The 21573-nt window shown below is 39.6% G+C and overlaps 1 protein-coding gene across 1 annotated transcript in view; it reads right to left on the minus strand.

The window, feature by feature from the left end:
- LOC101851485 (rac GTPase-activating protein 1) overlaps positions 1-19475 on the minus strand; it is a gene marked incomplete in the record, with an annotated part of 31449 nt that extends 11974 nt beyond the window's left edge. Inside the window, 18 exon segments of the mRNA XM_013080179.2 lie at positions 1389-1503; positions 2464-2596; positions 2899-3004; positions 5185-5296; positions 6021-6081; positions 6898-6962; positions 7287-7340; positions 8213-8310; positions 9245-9290; positions 10497-10596; positions 11619-11727; positions 12925-13054; positions 13555-13735; positions 14301-14440; positions 15026-15086; positions 15936-16077; positions 16428-16509; positions 19279-19475. Coding sequence (XP_012935633.1) covers positions 1389-1503; positions 2464-2596; positions 2899-3004; positions 5185-5296; positions 6021-6081; positions 6898-6962; positions 7287-7340; positions 8213-8310; positions 9245-9290; positions 10497-10596; positions 11619-11727; positions 12925-13054; positions 13555-13735; positions 14301-14440; positions 15026-15086; positions 15936-16077; positions 16428-16509; positions 19279-19299 — 1756 coding nt within the window.
- Positions 19476-21573: the final 2098 nt, after the last annotated feature.

The raw sequence follows: 21573 nt of genomic DNA on the forward strand, positions 1-21573 counted from the left end.
GTGGATGTCAACAGAGAAGTCCATACAGGGAATCAGGCTTACTCTGTCTGCTCACCTCTCTAGCTTCAACAGCACAAAGTAAAGTCTGCTTCCACCATCAAGGCACCCCGGAAATAACGGGTAACAAGAGTGTGACAAACATACAAAAGAATAGAGGAAATTACGATGGTAATGACAAGGAATGAAAATTACAGCAGTTCCCTGTTGCAGTTCAGGCAGTTATGAGCATGACATTGATGAATCAGCCCATTTACTATGACAATTCTACTGTGCATAAGAACAAGTTAACATCCCCCCCCCCCTTGGGAATGGCCTAAACACACTTCAGTCAGAAGCACTGCCTGGGGGGGGGGGTTAAACTCACTGTACAAAGTGAAAATGTGAGCAAGTAAGCATAACAATGACATTTTGGAAGAGTTTTAGTTTAGTAAGAGTTTTACAGCGCTCGCAACTGCATAAGGTCATATGATGAGCGTGCGAAACCCAAGTGGGTTGCATTCACAACAGTTCACAGCATGGCTTGGTTTAGGTACAATCGACTTTAGAAAATCAAGAATTCTGTTGGGATCAACGATGGAGAACAGATCTTGCAATTTTTGCATTTAAAATAATTTCTTTGGGTCTCTCCAAAGTCTGGACATTTTGTTCAGATGACTGTGTCGCATCCGACACGAAACAGTTTCTTGTCTCCCTGAAGGAGGTATTTATCTGTCAGGGAGGTGTGTCCGATATGTGATTGAATAAAAATGACTTCGTCTCTTGTGGAGAGGCCCGAAGGATTTTCATGTACCGAGTTTGGGCACGATGTTGGGAAGTGTATTGTTTATTCCAATGTGTCTCCCACAAATCGGCATGTAGAAAGAAACAAAGTGCAGGATCAGAAATAATAAAGCAGTCTCAAAGGGGGGGTAGACACGACCAGCGACTGAGCCCCCTGTGCATACCCCACTATACAGCAAGTACACATAGTCAACAGAACCACTCAAATCTGCAACTTCTCGCACATCCAATACATTCTGCACATGAAACGAAACATTTACTTTCAAACTTATGGTCAAAAAGGCTCTCCTCCTTTAAAGATTGCTCCCACTCTCTCCACCTCAGTGCTAAGTCCTTGGTCTCCAGCAACTGAAATGGTGGGCCAGGGACACAACAATGTCCACAACTTGTTTCGTATCCTCAACATCGGGGTTTCATTTTGAGTACTAAAAATACAATTAATTAAAAAAGACATTTCCATTCACTCGAGTCCTGCGGTTGGTTAATCAAGGCAAGCACTGCTTTTTAAAAAAGTTTTAAAGTTTTCTCAAAACAAAAAAACAGCAACAACAAAAAAGCGATGAAAGGTAATCGTGTTATATGACTGTGAGGATACACGTAGCACCTACCTGCATGAGCACTGTCCGGCGTGTACGGGGTTCCTGCGGGGAACAGACTGATCTCATCCATGTTCAGCTGATCTGCCCAGAACTCGTTTGGGATGTCCAAAAGCCTCTCCATGACCTAGCAAAAAGCAACGATAAGTAAATTATGAACCTTTTCCCCCCCGCTTAACCACAAGGAAAGAGAAAGAGAGACAGGCAGAGAAAGAGAGACAGGCAGAGAAGGAGATGGAAGGACAACATCACAGAGTGGACAGGGAAGGGAAGACGATGGGTAACAATCTGAGGAAAGCAGAGGACAGAGAGAGATGGCGAGAGCTGGTTGTCAGATGCTGCAGTGGTGCCTCCACGGTTGCCCCAACCATGAGACAGAAGAAGAAATAGAAAAACCACAAAGCTTTTCATAGCAGGGATAAGCACACATTAAGCCATCATTTTTCCAAAACACAAAGCTTCATCGCAAACATGAGTCAATTATAAACCTTTTCTTTTTCAAACTGCAAAGCTCCATAATGTTAACACGGTACATCCCTTCTCAGGACAAATCTGCTCCTTTTTTGTGGGTTTTCTGCTTTTAAAAGTTGCTGGCTATAGATAGTAACCAAGACATTATATGTCAGGCAAGAGTCATTTTGACCCAAAATTTTTTACATATTTTTTATAGTAGAGGGTTTTAAGGCGCTCGCAACTGCATAAGGTCATATGAGCGCCAAGGGGTGGGTGTCAACAGAGAAGTCTTTACAGGAAATCAGACTTAGACTGCTCTCCTCTCTAGCTTCAACAGCACAAGGTCTGCTTCGACCATCAAGGCACCCCGGAAATAGCGGGTCACAAGAGTGTGACAAACATACAAAAGAAGTAGAGGAAAAATGACGATAGTAAGGATTAGGAAAGAAAAAGCAGCAGTTCCCCGTTGCAGTTCGGCACAGTTATGAGCATGATATTGTTGAATCAGCCCATTTACAATTCTACTGTGCATAAGAACAAGCTAATGTACCCCCTTAGGGGACGGCCTGAAGACACTTCAGTCAGTGGCACCGCCCTGGGAGGGTTATAGAAAGTGACCAGGGGAAAAACTAACCCTGTTCTGTTTCTGAGTCTCATCCATTATCTGCATGGGGGCAGGCTCCTGGCAGGAGTAGCCCACGACTGTTGGTCCAAACACCTTGGACAGATTTGAGGCCGGCATCTTACACGCTGGGCTCCCTGCAACACTGAGACAAAAAAAACCAAACAGCAGCCATAGTTAGAGCAATTCTTTCGACCTCACCTGCTCTATGAGTAATGACTGCAGAACTTTAAACATAAATTAAATCTTTAGTGCAAACTGATCAACTGCTTAGTGTAAGACCCCCAGACACAAGTTTTATAAATTGTCATACGACTAAGTCTAACACTGAGTGCAGTGGAGACATGAATACAGAGAACTCATTTACAAATCACAAGAGATCTACCTCACCTTTAGGGTGAGAATATTCCCCCAACTTTGAACTAGGGAAGAAATAATTCCACTTACTTTTGCAGATGCTGTACAAGGAAGGCCAGAGTATCTCTGTTTGCCTGAGGCAGCAAGTTGACAAGGCGACACAGCTCCTCAGTACATCTCTCTCTTGAGCGGATATCTGAAGAAAAAAATTTCATCCACCAACCACTTTTAATGAAGTCAACTCATCTCTAGTTTTAGTAAGAGTTTTATGGCACTTGCAACACAATAAGGTCATATAAGTGTCATCTCTGCCTCACACTTTACTTCCATAAGGAGGAAAGAGGTTTGGTTCATTTTTCAAAAGTTTCGTAGTAATGGATTTAAAAAATAACACCAACTATTGAGCCATTACAGTTTAGTTTTAGTAAACGTTTTACGGCACTTGCAACACAATAAGGTCATATAAGTGCCGAAGATTAGAGGTCTTACAAGAGAGTAACAAACACAACAAAGGAGGAGAGATCAGGACGATAGACGTTTGATAGGAAAGAAGGAGCAAACTACACCAGAGCACCAGCCAACCACCCATCTCTGCCGCACACTATAATTCCATAAGAGGAAAGAGGTTTAGTTTATTTTTCAAAAGTTGTCTCGTAGTAATTGCTTAAGAAAAAAAAATAACACCAACTATTGAGCCATTTCAGTTTAGTTTTAGTAAGTGTTTTACGGCACTTGCAACACAATAAGGTCATATAAGTGCAGAAGATTAGACGTGATATAAGAGAGTAACAAACAAAACAAAAAAAAAGAAGGAGGAGAGATCAGGACAATAGATGATTGATAGGAAAGAAAAAGCAAACCACACCAGAGCACCCGCCAACCACTAACTGAGCCATTACAATGCTACAACAAAGAAAGTACAGCCATACACGAAACCAGAACAATCAATATAGCAGTGGAACAGGAATTTGTTTAGTTTTTAGTTTTAGTAGAGGTTTTACAGCGCTCGCAACTGCATAAGGTCATATGAGCGCCAGAGGATTAGAGGTGTTACAAGAGAGTAACAGACGTAAAAAAGAAGAAGGGGAGATAAGGACGATAGATGTTTGAGAGGAAAGAAAAAGCAAACCACACCACAGCACCCGCCAATCACCCACTCACACACACTCCTTGAAACAATTCACAAATAACAAAGTGGTTGGTTGGCAGGTGCTCTGGTGTGGTTTGCTTTTTCTTTCCAGTCAAACATCAATCGTCCTTATCATTCCACCTTCTTTTTCGTGTTTGTTACTCTCTTGTAACACCTCTAATCTTCAGCGCTTCTATGATCTTATTGTGTTGCAAGTGCCATAAAACTCTTACTAAAAAACAAACCTAAATAACAAAAGCCAGTAAGACTTTCGTTAACCCTCCAACTGTTACTTACAAAGGGCCTGCGGTGTCAAGAGGAAATTATAGGATGTCACCATATTATGTTGGAAAATGTTCAAGATCAGGGAAACCAAGTGAGTAAAAGCTATAAACTTATTTATTTTCAGAAAGTAGAATGCCAATTTAATAGAAAGTAGAGCTCATTTGTGAAAGAGTTAAAATGTGCGATGATATAAAAAAAAACCCCAGGATATACAAACCAAAGTAGCGACACAAATTATGGCTGATAAAATTGGCTGCAACACCTCGGAATGAATCTTCCGGCTGATTTAAATGGCTTCCAATGGGGGGAGGGTGGGTATGTGTGTGTGTGTGTATGTGTGTGAAAACAGTAGATCATAGAACATAACCAAATAAAATGCATCATTTAAATACGGCTTTATAAAAAAGTTTTCCTACAGTAAAGTCTTAACTGTTAACTTTACTTTCCATTACTTTTCCCATCTAGCGGCCATCCTTCGGCCTGATTAACTGATTACAAATTTTTGGGTAAAGCCAAACCATGTTTGTTTGTTTTCTCACTGATGACATCCCCTTGCCAGCTCTTGTAACATTTCCCAACACAAATGCCTGCACAGTACCACCGGCAGGGACCCACTCTCACACCAGTTTAGACCAGGCTTGCCAACTTTTTTTTGAGATACTGAATTCTGGAATTTTGATTGCTCCTGAGCGCCACGGACACACACTTCTGTGATAGGCTACTTTTAAAAAATCACCCATACCACAAAAACAGCTCAAACAAACCAGCGGAGAAACTGAGAGAGATGAGGAGAAGGTAACAGTACAGCTACTACACATATTCCTTTGTCCTCAGCATTTCTATGCCTTTTCTAGGAAAAAAATAATTTTTAGGGGGGGGAGACATCGCGCGACAATGGCAATTCTGGAATTTCCTGAAAAATTCAGGAAGGTTGGCAAGCCTGCTAGACCCACATCGCTTACCGTTGGTTGCAACAAAACTTGGCCACAGGTTGTAAGTAATGAGAGGTTCCTTCAAGCCCCTCAGGAAATCTTTCAGGCACCCGCATATGACGTGGATGTCATTGAGGTTGGACTGTGGGGCGCAGACGCATGGAGGAAATCATTAGCATGTAACACAGCCAGGGAATTTTGTCTTTAGTTTTAGTAAGTCAGTGTTTTACGACACTTGCAACACAATGGGGTCATACAAGTGCCGAAGATTAGAGGTGTTACAAGAGAGTGACAAACACAAAAAAGAAGGAGTGGAGAGAGAGACGATAGATTTTTTACAGGAAAAAAAGGAGGAAACCATACAAGAGCACAAACCAACCACCCACAGGGAATTTTGTAAAGTTTACCCTTTTGCTTTAGTATACTAAGAGATTCTCCGTATCATTTCTGGACACATCTCAACCTCAGTGTTTTCTTGACGTTTCTCCATTGTTTTCAACAGTGAAAATGTGACTTCTTCTTAAGCTCACTCTTTGTTATGAACTGTTTTCACTGTTTAAAAAAATGGAGATACGACAAGAAAGCACTGCGGTCGCGACAATGTATCATCTTATAATTTTCAATAACAAAAGGGAGCCACCTTGACTCTGTAAGGTCACAAGAAAGCAAAAAAAAAATCATTGAAGTGCACACAAAAGGATAAATAGTTCAGATCACATGAGATATTTTGTTCAAATACGGTATGTCTAGTTACAAAATCAAATTTACTCATGAATCTATTAAGAGATTTATTTTAAAAGCAAAGAAGTTAATGAAAAGCAACTGATACAGTTTTACCACGACAGGTGATCTTAAGCAGCACCTACCAGATTTGGATATCTTCCTTTGAGGAACTTCTCTTTCAGCTCCTTCTGGTCCTTGTCAGATCTGATGACAAAATTAGAAGCAATAAAGAAAAGCTCTCTCGTCTCCTTTTTTTAGCACATGATTAACGGCACTTGCAACACAGCAAGGTCATATAAGTGCCGAAGATTAGAGGTGTTACAGGAGAGTTACAAACACAAAAAAGAAGGAGGGGAGATAAAAACGATACATGTTTGATAGGAAAGAAGCGGCAAACCACACCAGAGCACCCGCCAACCACCCACCTCATCTCCAGTTACCCATGTTCATCAAATAGACATCTAAAACAATTGCTTTAAGTAAACAGCACCATAATAGATTGACAAACCTAGTTTTCACCACAGACAACTCTCCAGTTAGATCTTTGAATTTCGATAAGTTTGTGGCAAAAAGAAGCACATCGACACAATAACGCTGTTTTAGCCCACGGACAAAAACAGATGGACATTTTTGTTCATGGCTATCACATTTTACTGAGATAAACAATATGAAATGGCATCTTAGAACACTAATATGTAAGTCAACCTACTTCTAATGGTCTGAATCAAAGAGAAGCACATCTACATTATTTAGGTCATTAAATGTTGGGGGGGGGGAAAAAGAGAAAGGGAAACACGAGCAGGCCAGTCAAGAGTTAAACGGGACCAATCACTGGCACCCTTCTGGTCACCATGTATGCTTCAGGAAGGTAGACTAAAAAAGCCAATAGGAACAAAGTATCCTCGATCACAATTCAAATACATGACTTAAGTCAGGCAAACAGACATAATAGACATGGGGAAAGGACAGCCCTGGCACAAGTCTGAAACCTTAATCTCCAAGCACAGCAAAAGGACTCACCCTGGGACTCTGTAAATGCCCACTTCATCAAGCCCTCTCAGCTCCACTTCATTAGCACAGTTCACCTGAGGACAGTTTGCGGCCATAAGCAATTCATCAAGTCACAACAAAACATGCATTCATTTTGTATGCATTCCAAAACATTTTCCAGTATTCCTTATTCAGAAAGGACCTTATTCTTGATTGTGATGGTCCTGGTCACTATTTTTTTTCTATTCAAAATCTACCTCAGTGCAGCAAATCCCTAACCTGACTACGTTCCTATTGCACCAACTATCATTATCGAATAATCAGTATACTCTCTTACATTTGAAACCAGAGACTTAATTTAGATCATGCAAAGAGCCTAACATTTCTTATTCAAAAAAATAATAAGAGACAAAACTTACAATCAGTCTGGGAATCATGGGCCTCTCAACAGGAGCAAAATCTGAAATAAGACCCTGGAAAAAGAAAGCATATGATAAATCAGTGGTAATGCTACCCTAAAGCTACATAACAGGTTACCAGCATCTCTGAATACTCAATAGCATTTACAGTGATTTTCTTAAAAAAGAAAAAAGCAAGGAACTCTTGGTGTACAGTAAACAATTACAAAGTACAATCTTTTTTCAAAACTGAAAAGAACAGACGGACAGATACACCTAAGAAAGTCCCAATCAATCCAAGGAACAAACATGTACAGGGAATTTTTTAAAACCCAACATCATCAATCAGCATCTCTTACTCATTAGTTACGAGAACTTCCAGCTCGGACAGAGAAAAAATTTCAAACCAAACCACACACTCTTTTCTCACGTTGTAAACGCTTTTCTCATTCACAGCATAATACACACATTATTCACCTTCATCACACAGCATGAATCTTTAACCCTATCCGTACGCCCTGGGGTCATTTAGTACCCCCGGGGTTGTATTCTTCACATTTTAGAATACTTCTAGTACGAAGATCTCTTTGAAACTTTCAGTATTTCTCAAAAAATTATTTTGTCAGACTGCTATGCAAAGCGTACGAATCAGATTAACGAGTAAATTTCCTCTTTGGAAAGTGGTGGCACAGAGTTCCCCACGTCGTATGGATACGATAGTAGTAAAACACAATGTATGGATAAGGTTAATCCAACAGAGAAGGCCATGCATCAAACAATGCTTCTAAAATCAATAAGAATAGGCTTCGGCCGCCAGCCGTGCAAAATTCAAAAATTTCCTAACAACTGAAAATGTTTAATGTGTCCGGCGCGCTCATATGACCGTATGCAGTTGCGAGCGCCGTATAAAAAAACAAAAAACAAACAAACTAGCTGGGTTATCTCACCTCACACAGCTTGTTCACCCCCGGCGTGCTAGGGCAGGATGGGATACACGGCAACGGAAGGCGATCCTTGCACTCTGGGTGGCACACTGCCCGGCAGTCTGGACAGACGAGAGAATGAGAGAAAGGTCAAGTACAAAGCCTGCTGTAGCCGACCTCTCCCATTGAGCTCACAACTCACATGGTTATGGTAGAAGGCTGTAGAAACTACATTTTTGATGCAGTGTAAACAGATAATAATAATAAAATAATAATAACACAGTAATAATAGTATTAATAATGAAAATCATCTTCATAATAATAATGTAATAATAATAATGATAATTTAAAAAAAACGATAGCATTTGTCTTTGTAGTGCAAATTCTCACAGATGAGTGAAAGAACTAGCCATTTATTCTGAATTGACCTTTTACTTTTTTCGTCTGCATAGGCAGTCAGCACAAGCAAATGTAAAACATTTCTAGCAATTTTTCTATTATCGCAAGAAAAAGTGACTTCTATCATTAACCATGAAAACAGTTACACCTGGGTATTAACTTTACAAAACCAAATAAAATCAGGTACATGCAGTCCCACATTTTTTTCCTTCTCTACTGCTTGTCCTCACACACACTTACATCTTGTCAGCAACACTCCACAATTGCCCTGGGGTTTCCAGATAAACTTGTTCCAAAAAAAAAGAGGCAATGAAGTTTCATTTTGTTTCTGAATTTAATTTCCTTACTAGTTTTTATTTATTGAAAGATGACAAACACCAAAACCATGGTTCTGATCTTTCTTTTCTCAAAACTTTTCTTTTTAAAATGATAGAGACGTTTTGATGCGATCGAGAAGAAGAGAAGAAGAACAGAGACGTTTGTGGAAAGATGCTTACAATTAACCCTCCTTTATAATCCCTTATGCGTCCCAATGTAACTTAACATTAACATTTTGGTTGTAGTAAGATTCTTCTACATTTCCCCACATCCATTATCTCTCAATATTAGTTCTATAAACCATAACATCTCCGTTCTTTCCCTATTTTTCTTACATACCTTTGCATTTCATTGCAAACTTGCCGAAGCGAATCCTCTTGCCACACTGAAAAAAACAAAGTTGGTTAAAAGGTCGTCATCAATAACTCGAGATAAAATACAATACAACTGGGAAACAAGGTTAACCATGTCCAGCCACAGGTTCTGTACCAACTACCATTTCAGAAACTAAGGGAAGAGTACGTCAGGCAGGAGGGAAATCATGTTACAGTGATAGATACCAACTTTTCAACTTACCAACTTGCACACCAAGTCAAGATGGTGGGCATCGGCCGTGAATCAATAAAGTTTGTGTCTTATCACAACCCCACTCCAAACCCTTTATACGTGGTGCCCACTACGGATGGGATCCGCCGATCGAGCCGATTGCCTGACTCGATCGCCTCAAAAACAAACGTGTTTGTCATCAGTTTCAGGCGCCCGAGTCAGCCCAATCCAGCAGTAGTGGGCATCCTGTATTACACACATTTTATAGCATTCAATAGCTTCAATCTATTAAAAGCAGCCCAGCAACAATAATGTCAGAAAAGTTTGTTAAGTCTCTCCAATTTGCTTATGGGTTTCATTTTCATTATTACCAGGCAATCCTAAATAAGTTTTTTTTGCTACGCACTGGTTAGCAGCAAAGTACAGTCAAAGAAACCTAAAGAACATACCTGGACAAAAATAGTTGTAGAGAAAGATAAGTGAACAGAATTACCAAGTTACATTATGGCAAAGATATTCCTCAATAAAATTGTTGAGTCCCAATTAGTAAGTCCACCTGAAAATGACCCCATTTCAGCAAAAGACAAATAAAATCTGGAAAAAAAAAAGAAAAAAAAAAAGGATACAGACCACATCTGGGGGACACAGGTTTCAAATGCTGAATGACAATATTTCTAAACACAATGTCAATGTGACGGCAGTATTATTACATCAGTATTACAGTCAGGAAAGCTATTCAGTTGGGTTTTTTAAAGATTTAGTAAGAGTGTTACAGCACTTGCAACACAATAAGGTCATAAGTGTCGAAGATTAGAAGTGTTACAAGAGAGTAACTAACACAAAATACAAGGAGGGGAGACAAAGACCATAGATTTTTTAATAGGAAAGAAGAAGTAAACCACACCAGAGCACCCGCCAACCACCCACACTATTCAGTAGTTCACCATGCAAAAACCTGCAAAGGAAGACAGATTCACAACCACACCTATTCTAGATCAGCATGAGTGCACACCCTGCACACCCCGAATGTACAACAATCACTCACCGGCACACAAGTCTCAGGTTTGATGACCGTCTTGGAAATAAATATGTGCACCCTGTTTAATCCCCGACCAGCAGAGTTAGCTTTCCTCAACATTGGGGTCCTGAACAAAGGACAAAGGCAATCAGTTAGTTTTTTGTTTTAGTAGAGGTTTTTCGGTGCTCGCAACTGCATAAAGTCATATGGGCGCCAAGGGGTGGATGTCAACAGAGAAGTCCTTACAGGGAATCAGACTTACTCTGCTCACCTCTCAAGCTTCAACAGCACAAAGTCTGTTTAGACTATCAAGGCACCCTGGAAATAGCGGGTCACAAGAGTGTGACGAGCATACAAAAGAAGTAGAGGAAAATGACAATAGTAAAGATTAGGAAAGAAAAAGCAACAGCTCCCTGTTGTAGATCAGGCAGTTATGAGCATGACACTGATGAATCAGCCCATATTCAATTCTACTGTGCATGAACGAGAAATGTCCCCCCTTGGGAATGGCCTAAAGGCACTACAGTGTGGCACTGCCCCGGGGGGTAAAGGCAATCAAATGTTATTGTCTATACGCACCAGAAACACATTTTTTTGAGAAAACATTTTACAACGAGGGGTAAAGTTAAAACTCTCTCCTTGTTCGTCGAACTGGATAGAAATCTGGGAACACAATGCTTGTTCAGAGAACTCAAAGCATAAAAATATGCATAAATGCTTGCAACCCACCACTTCAGTCAGATCATGAGGCTTTTATCAAAGAAAAAAAACCCTGCAAGTCCATCATTAAACTCCTTGTTTTAGTATATGTTTTAGTAGAGGTTTTCGGGCGCTCGCAACTAAATAAGGTCATATGAGCGCAAGAAGATTAGAGGTGTTACAAGAGAATAACAAACATAAAAAACAAAAAAGGGAGATAAGGATGATAGATGTTTGATAGGAAAGAAGGAGAAAACCACACCAGAGCACCCGCCAACCACCCACCATTAAACTCCAAAGCAGATATAGTAATAGTTACACAAGTCTGTAATTATCAAGCAAAAGCAATGAATATATCTCCCTTCAGCCAGCACAATACATTTGAACTTTCAAGAATTTAGCTAACACAAATAATGTGAAAAATATTTAAAATCGGAAATGAATACATACTCTGGTGTGCTCTTTAGAATGCTTTTCCTTGGCTTAGCACTCGAGTTCCTGTTGTTGGCGTTGAAATTACGCTGAAAACCAAATGCCTCGTCATCACTGTCTCCACTGTCTGAAAAACATACCATAACACAAAATGAAGAGATGTTCACAAAAGAGTAGGATCACAATTTCATCACAACCATTTGTGAGGGAGCATGGTGGAATCAGGCTCTTGTCAAAATAATCAAAGTGAAGAAACTTGCATTTTTCCGCAGGTTTGTGGATTTTTATCAAATTTTTGTTTTTTGGCTCAACGCCTTTGATGCCCATTAAAAAACTGATTTCTGTGTGGATTTTTCTGAAAAACGTTGATTAAAGACACAAAAGATGTAAATTTTCAGTTACCACGCACCCTTAAGCTTAGGAAATAACGAATCTTTGGCGGCCATTTTTTCACTAATTTTACCTCTCAAAACAGGTAACTCCCACCTCCTTCATTCTCAAATATCTCAACTTGTATTTAAGATAAACGGATATTTTTTTCATACAAATAAAGACAATTGAACAAGCTTTAAGATGATATTTGCCCAAAAATTGACGAGAGCCTGATTCCTCCACGCTGCCTCACATTTACATCCATAAAAATAACCTGAAAAAAAATATCAGCGAGTGAAGACAGTAAGGTATCAAAAACACTGGCATTTGCTTCAACCATGAAACTCACAGTGATATTTAAATAAACAGAGAGGATTACATGATTTGAAAAATGGTAGTTTTGCTTGCAGAAAATGAATTCTCAACATTGCAAATTTTCTTGCAGTTAACTACTGAATGAAACTGACAATGCAACACACACACACAAAAGAAGGAAAAAGAAGAGAAGAAAAGAATAAAAATAAAAAGGAAACCATCGGAACATCCTGAGGGCATTAGCCCTATTCCAAGTAAAAGTGTTATAGTTTTAGTAGAGGCTTTACGACGCTCGCAACTGCATAAAGTCAGGAGCGCCAGAAGATTAGAGGTGTTAAAAGAGAGTAACAAACATAAAAAAGAAGAAGGGGAGATAAGGACGATAGATGTTTGAGAGGAAAGAAGAAGCAAACCACACCAGAGCACCCACCAACCACCCACAGTAATAGTGTCATAACGACCACAATAGGAACTCAACAATTTCACTTTCTGAGGTTACAGAAAAAACCCCCCAACCAAATCTCCTTGATGCGTCAGTCGTAACAATAAACCTGTTTCATCAGGTAACCAGCAGCGTAAGCATAACACCGAGTGATAAAATCTGAACTGAGCCAAAAGCTCTGCTCTTTGCTCTTACCATTACGTTTATCCAGAGACGGTTCACTGAAGCTTTTGTTCAGCTTGGGGACACTGGTCTCCACGGTGGCACTAGGTTTCCCTGCAGTGTCGATTGTAATGGTAGCAGTCACGACTGAGTCATTGGGACCCTGGAAAAGACGGCAACATGAACTATATAGAGAATGTAGATCCCTTTGGCTTCACGAATATTCTGTTTCCATGCGTTACAGCATAGACAAAATACAGTGAGGTGTCCAAGGAAGGACAGGAAAGAAAGCACAGGGAAGAGTTATTCAATGAACACTGTTCTAAAGGACAGTTGAATTTAACTTTCCAAAACTTCAAGAGTTAATTCTATCCGTAAATGTGTGTGTGTGTGTGTGTGGGGGGGGGGGGGGGGGGGGGACACATTATAGTCCATGACAAATCAAACCTGACTCTCAATAATGAAAGAATAACTGGAAATCACTTTCTAAGAATCAGGAACAGAACATCTTGCAGATAAAGGAAAGTTTTTAAAACAAACCTGAAGGCTTCACTACCCCCATCCCACCCCTCCAAAGAAAATGGGTATAAAATAAGTGCATGGCTACCTCTTATGTCACAAATGATGAGTCACACACTAACAGATCCCCCCATCAGAACTCACGGTTTCATTCCGATTCCGCTTTGGTGGTGTGTTCTCTTCCTCTTCAGGAGGAAGTGGTGCCGAGGGGCGCTTCCACTTCCTGCCACTGCGGAGCCGAGAGTCGCTCAACGGGTCTTCCTCCGTCTTGTCAAAGCTAACATCCGACAGGAAGGATGCAGACCGCTCCATGATAGTGTTTAGTCTGAAAAAAAGAAAAAAAAGCCATAAGATCAATGACCTGTCAGAGAAACCAAAAGATCAGTTAACTAGCAAAATCTTCATCTAACCATATCCTTACGTTGTGTTTTACTATCGTATCCATACGACGTGGGTAACTCTGTGCCACTCCTTTCCAAAGAGGAAACTTACTCGTGAATCCAATCTGTACGCTTTGCATAGCAGTCTGTCAAAATGATTTTTTGAGAAATACTGAAAGTTTCACAGAGATCTTCGTACTAAAAGTATTCTAAAATGTTGAACAATACAACCCCGGGGTACAAAATGACCCCAGGGAGTGCGGATAGGGTTGAAGCAGTCATGGCAATAAACTGACAGTCAACATTTAGTAAAGAAACCTCTGATTCCATCTGAATCTGAATGCACAAAGAAGCAATGGGGGCCAACAGAGGAACTGAGCAGGACGGCCCAGTACATATGATAGATACTAGACATCAAGTGTGATGCAATCAAGAAGCAGGAAAAGATGAATGCACTGGAACTTTGAGAGCCCCAGTAACTGTTAAAGACTCAGCTTTTTCGTCCATTACCTGGTATTGCTCATGTCGTTCTGTGTGCTTAGACGTTGGTTACTGGTAAAAGCTGCCAGTCGCTCCCTGTCATTCTCATGGATAATGCTCTTGCTGTTCTTGTCAACAAGAAGCTCTCTTATTACACCAATTTGACGATCCTGGAAAACAAAGTATTTTCATGAATTTTACAGTGGAATACATTTTACATCAAATCTTTAAACATTTACAAACAAAAAGTTATGTAAAAAAGTTTTTTTAAAACAGTATTTTTATGAATTTTACAGTGGAATACATTTCATACCAAATCTTTAAAGATTTACAAACAAAAAGCTATGAAAAAAAGTTAATGTATACATATTACAAACATTCTTGCACTCACATAAAACATTTAACAATATATATATAGTGAGAGAAAAATAAAGGCTGGGGGAAAAATGCTAGAACATGAACATTCATGCAACTCAAGGAATTATATCAGTTACAAAGTAACAAAGGTTGTCATAGAAATGGCACATAACACTTACAGCTATTAATTTCTGCATCTGATCTGCTCTCAATGTCTAACTCAGTATACAAACATGGGTAGACTCTAGTTCAAATTCTATACTGTAGTAAGAGTACAGAGAAGAGGTCTCCTCTGAGTCTTTAAAACATAATTTTACTCTAATTGCGAACACAAAATGTTGCTTTATCTTTCAATTTCATACAATTTTAGCAAAAAAGAATAAAAGCAAATCCTTTACCATATCATCCTTCTCTTTCTCTGCAGTTTTTCTTCTTTGTAATTCATATTCCGCTTGGAGTCTGCAAAGATTTTTTAAAAAAACATACTTGACAAATCAATTTTCACATTTATTTTTAATATCTAAAGCCTGAAAACGGAATAAAAATTGAGATGTCATAATCATAAGAATTGTTTCATGGGAACCTTATGCACAGTCATTATTTTGACCCACTTTATTGTATGTGGAAAGAAACTTTGAGCTTGTCAAACACTGTGTGATTGTTGACAACCGTCCGGAATGTAACATAAACACAAAGGTGTGACGAAAGAGATCTTGATTGGCTCGTCGTCGTCGCGTTATGGGGAAAAAAGGGAGTGTGGGGAGTTATTCATTGGCAGTGAGCTTCAATTTCATAAAACAAAAGAATCAGAACAACAGTACACACTTTTGATCCAGACCGTGTATCACTATACTACAGATCATGCAGCGTGTCGCAGCTGACAATTTCAAGTTTCATACAAAGATCTGATTTTTTAATTCTCTTATTGGCCTGTGCGGTCACCCACAGCATAAAAGCAAAAAGGATTTTTTAACATCTCTTCTCGTCAAGGTAAGGCACAATCCATGTCTTTTTAAGGACAAAGCGGTATGGAGTCACCAAATGGGTTCTATGCACAGAGAGTTATTTATAAGTTAGACAGCTGCATGCAACAAAGAAATGTAGAGCGTCGGGTTCTGATTGGTTCTCTTCCGTATACTCTGAGAAGGTGGGCTTGAGTTGGGGTAGCCAAATGACAAATCAGATTTTGAAAAATTCAAAATCGAGGTGTTATGGTTCTTGTAAAATTGAAAAAGAAAAAAAAAAAACTGTTCTGCCAAATACGTAATGGTGGGCAGCGCTGCATGGTTGACAATATCAGAATCTTACCTGGCATGCTTTAGCTGAGTCTCTAGGGTGGCAGCCTGAGCCTCAAGCCTCTTCAATTTGTCCTCCATACTTTCATTCTTCTGTTCAGAATTCAGCCATTTCACACGGTTTTCATCTTGGTTGACAGTGAATATTTTGAATTCTGCAATACATAAAATTTGAGGAAGGTCAATTTGATAAACAAACATCAACAAAGCCGCTAACAATCTACCATTACAGTCCTGTCATGAATTAAGTAATAAAAGGCTTCTTTTTTTTTTTTCGAATTTCAAATTTGAGTTCATAAGATTTCACACCTTGTTGAAAATAAAGATCGTATTTTACTAAATAATGTCAGGTGTAAGACAACTATTGCCACAGCTGCAGCAACTCTAATCAGAGTAAGTAAAGTTGGAAAAAAAAAAAAAAAAAAGCTCCTCATAAAAATTATTCTGAAAGCAGTCTCATGCATCAGTCCATACTTCCCATGCATCAATTTATAAAAAAACAAACCTGCTTCACATCCTGACTGCAGCACTTTTGCTTTTCGCATCAACTCATCAAATGGTGCCACCAAAGATTTGGCAGATTCTCCCTGAAATAAAGATGACAATAATAATGGTAAAAAAATGTAAAAATTATTTCTAACAAATAATATAATTTCAATGATGATAACCAAGCTTACCACTTTCAGAAACAATTTTAAAACCGAAAGAGATGTTCATTTTAAAAAATGTGGAACTTTATAATATTATATAATCTGAAATATCTGTCATCTTTAAAAAAAATTAATGCACCGGTAGTAGTACTGAGCTTTAGAGCTTAAAAATTGTGTGTGTGTGTGTTTTGTAAGCGCACTTTTTGTGGATTCTGGCGCGTTATAAATTCATTTATTATTATTATTATGTAACTGGGTGAGTTTTGTTTGTTTTTATTGGTGGGAGGGGGCCAGTTTTAGGCTTAAAATAATTTTAAAACAAGAGGGCATGGTCCAACGCACATATATATAATAATATGTGATCTCACCCCAGGTGAGAATTATAACCTATGTTTCGCTATTCTCACACCCTCCCTCGTTTTACCGGAAATGACCCAAGAGAGATTGGGGCTGAGGTTAGCGGGGCTAATGCTCTACAGGATTGTGTTGGTGTCCGAATAGACATACACTAGATTTAGTCACAGTCAGGGTTGTCAAATTGGAGCCAAATCCCAGAAATTTGGCTCTTTTGGATCGCGTCTGGCGCAGAGAATTTCATTTGGCTCTCTGGCTCTTTTTTGGCTCTGAACTCCAAATGCTGAAGAAGAAGGGGACAGAAGAGGCAAGAAGAAAAAAAAAGAAAAAGAAAGAAGAAGAAAAAAAAAAAGAAAGTGAAGAAAAGAGCTTGGATTGCTTAAAATCATACGATTTCACGTCCTCGTCCATTTGGTCTGAATAATTTACAACCCTTCAACCGTCGTGCAAAAACATGGTCTCGTGCTCGTGTCCCATTACGTTCGTACAGGCTCCCTGTTCCTTGAACCAATATAATAATGTATTGTGTGCAGAGAGGCCAGCCATCGTTAAGTGTGTAAACAACGAATGGTCCCACATACGCTCAGTGTCTGTAGTGAGTCTTTTTTTTTTACTGGAGAGGCGAAAAATGTTTCTACATTATTATTATTCGTTCCCAACCACATGCGGTAATCCACCAAGGGCCTAGGTGATTTTATCGGCCTGTGAGAGGTCGGGGGGAGGTGATTTTATCGGCCTGTGAGGTCGGGGGGGAGGGGAGTCCTCGTCTCATGCCCACACTGGGGTGGGAGCTATTCTCACTGGGGGGCGGGGTGAAAATAGTGAGACATGGGTTATTCTCACCAGGGGTGAGAAAAAAAGGTGACCTTTTGTGGTCGGGGGGGGGGGGGGGTTGTATCCATGTCCTCCTCCCAGTCTGCCTCAGTGGGTCTGTGATCAGTGTTGTAGATCTGATGAATGATTGAGTTTTAATACTCTATTTCAAATAAAAATTTGTAATTTAAATTTTATACGCAACGCTGGGCCTGCGCCAGTCACAACTATTATCTAGATCAGATCTAGAGTCCAGAGGATATTCAGTTGATTTATGTTGTACGTATAAGTTCGTCCGCATTCGTAATTCGTGTGTCCTCAAGTATCTGTTTGTTCGTGTGTTCACAGGTAGGCCCTACCTGAATCAAAGAGTGACTTTACTTTGTATTTTATATTATAATTGTAATAAAAGACATTGACATAATCTAGAAGGCCACCCACCTCTATTCTCACCCGGAGTGAGAATAGTGCAGGCGAGTCTTGTGGCTATTCTCACCCGGTGCGCGTTCACCAAATTTTGCGTTCACCATTAACCATAGAATTCTACACTGTGAGGAAAAATTGTAGAATTCTGTGCCGTGAACAAACGTTCTATTACAACTGTAGCCTACTAAAAGCGTACAATTTTGTTTGTGGGCAGTGGAGAGAGAGAGAGAAAGAGAGAGAGAGGAGTAGGCAAAACAAAATGGCGACCCGCGTAGTTCGGCTCGATTCGAAAAGTTAAATAGCCGTAGCATCTTTGTAGACAACCAAATTAATTTACTTTTGTGTTTTAACATCATTTTTTAAATTTGTTTTGGTCAATTTGATAGTCCACACCGATAGACAGTATTCAGAAAGAGACAGAGAGAGAAAGAAGAGGGGAGGAGTTGATCTTGCGAGAACTTCCGGGCGGGTGAGAATAGCCACTTTCAATCTAGAATCTAGATCTAGGCTAATAAATTTGGAACAAAGACTTCATTTATACAAGTCAAAATGACTGACATCAATGTTGCATGACCCTCAACCACAGCCCCCGAAGTTCTCCTGAAACTCGACATGCACGAGAGAACCCCTCACCCAGCCACCATGACCCGGGCGGTCCTTACGACAGCGCCCACAGCCACAGGGATCAAAGCGGAGCAGTGAAGCGCCCAGTCGTCTCTACATCTGGGACAAGCGAAGAATGGACATATTTTGCTCAGCATTGGTCAGAATACAAGTCACACGACTCACTGGCGAGGATATCCTCTTCCAACTCCTTGGAGTGCTGCGATGAGGCTCTGCCTCCACAATCACAAGGACTGAGTTTCAACAATCTCACATCATATGACGAGCCCACTCTCCTTGGCCACATAAAATCCCAGGTCCTCCGTTAAGAAAATGTCATGGTGGCTAGACTACAACTTCAACAAATGCGGACGAACATTGTAACAACATAAATCAACTGAATATCCTCTAACAACTGCCGGGACTGGGCAAACTCGGGAAAAACCTTGATTGGGCCTTGGGCCCTTGGTGGACTTGGGCCGGCTTGGGTGGGCAAGCCTGTTTACATACCTTGTTCTTTCCCAGTGTCATTTTGAAGTCTTCTCAGGTAGAGCGGAAACAAATGTAAAATATCCTTGTGTTTACGTTTCACTTAATGACTTAAACTTTTATGTACAAATAAATGTAAAATTCATCCTTCGTCCACTGTTTACATTACATGCTTTGCTTTTTCCTCAACCGCTTGTCTTGAGTTTGAAACAGAAGAAAACGTTCAGCCAATCAGCGAACGGAAAAGGGAAGGGAAATAACTCAAATAAATTTGATACAAGGGAGAGCAGTCATAAAATTAAGGCCGACACTATTTCTCCGAACGTTCGGGAAAATAAATCTGGGCACTATTTCACGAACGTTCGTGTGTGTTTGTGTGTGTGTGTGTGTGTGTGTGTGTGTGTGTGTGTGTGTGTGTGTGTGTTAGTTTTTCTTCTAATTTTTCTTTTTAACTTCTTTTTTGTCAGACTCACTCTGTCGCAATTAACGCCAGATTAATTGTCACAGCGTCACTCTGTCGCAATTAACGCTAGGCTACCTGTGAATTTATAGACCACATAATACATGTATATTTTTTTTCTGATTTATTTTTGATAATTTTTTTTCCGATTTATTTTTGATAATTTTTTTTCCAACCTGAGATGATACATATTCCAATCTTTTTTGTTTTATTTATTTTCCAAGCTGTGATATCCAGTCTGTTTGTTTTAATTATTTTGTTTGGGATAAAGCTGTTTACAAATAATTTGACAGTTCATGTATTTCTTTGTTGTATTCTTTAATAAACAATAGTTTTTATTGTTAAAATTCCAAACAAAGATCAAAGACGTAAATATAAAATGCATTCTGTACAGGTTCTATCTATATAAATGTGCATGCACATTTTAGTTGAGGTCAACTAGATCTATAAAAGGGGGGGGGGGTCATGGATAGATTGCAGAAGATGACAAGGGGGGGGGGGGGGTGTCATCAGAGACACTAAAATATAATTAAATACTCTCTGGTGTCATGTTTGGCCAAATTTTAGGTGACGTCATAATTTGTGAACGGTTCTTTAGTCTTTAGTCCTAGTCTTCACTGAGGGCTTTATTCAATATTTTTGTTTGCAAGTTGTTTTTAGTACATATGAAGACACCCGATGTGTTGTGTTCTCAGTGATTCGAACTTTTAAACAAATGTGACAAGACACGGTGGAATCAGGCGCTCGTCAATGTTGGGCTTGTGTGGAGTTATTGGTGTCATCTTAAAGCCTGTCCATTTGTCTTGCCTTTGATGGAAAAAATATACCCATTTATCTGGAGTAGAAGTCGAGATATCCGCAATAGAAAGAGGTTGAGGTGGCTTTGCTTCAGAGGTTGAATAGGCGAGAAAAGGCCACCAAAGTTTGGTTATTTCCATAGCTTGAGAGCTTGTGGTAACTGAAATCGTACATTTTTGCGCCTTTAATCAACGGTTTTCAGTAAAAGCTCACGCAGAAATGTGTTTTTGAAAGGACATAAAGATGTTGAACTACACAAAAAAATTCGACGAAAATAGCCAAATTGGAGGGAAAATGCCAGTTTCTTCAATTGTATTATTTTAACGAGCGCCTGATTTCACCACGATGCCTCACAAATGCTGTCTTCTCGCAGCCTTATCTGTTTCCTGACATTGTAGATATTGTATAAACTGTTTACATCGCACCGACATGACTGGGCACGATACTGGCCCGGTTCATCAAAGGCAGCTTTGTAAAGTGTTTACTTCAGACTTCAATTGTTTTTGCGTTGTTGTTGGGGTTTTTTTCGGCTTAGGATATGTTAAGGAATACATTGGTACATTGGTATAGTAGGCCTGGATTTTGCACCAACGTTCGACCGGTGTCACTTAGTGCAATATCATTATTGTCACGACTTACTAAACAGTTTTTCTAGATAAAGATAGTTTAACGATTACGGTCTATTTGCAGCCATATATGAAAAATAAGTCGATCAGTAGGCCCATGAGTACATTGTGTATTTTGACATAAGACGTTAACATAAAAGAGAAAAATCTAAAAGCAGAAGAGAAAAAAGTTTTTAAAAACCTGTATTTTCCGCAATTTTGGAAAAGGGTCACTGCAAAGTTGGTCTAGATCTAGTGTAATTTCATGCAGACGGAAAATACATTGTGATGACACCAATAACTCCACACAAGCCCCACATTGACGAGCGCCTGATTCCATCGTGTCTTGTCGGTGGCCTAGTGGTTAGGCTCTCGAACTCGCAACCGTAACATACGCACATACAAACTCACAACGATCTACAGCTTGGATGCATTCTGTCTAATCGAAATATG

The sequence above is a fragment of the Aplysia californica genome, unplaced genomic scaffold (genome assembly GCF_000002075.1).
Source record: "Aplysia californica isolate F4 #8 unplaced genomic scaffold, AplCal3.0 scaffold00077, whole genome shotgun sequence".
In the NCBI taxonomy this organism is placed as follows: Eukaryota; Metazoa; Mollusca; class Gastropoda; order Aplysiida; family Aplysiidae; genus Aplysia; species Aplysia californica.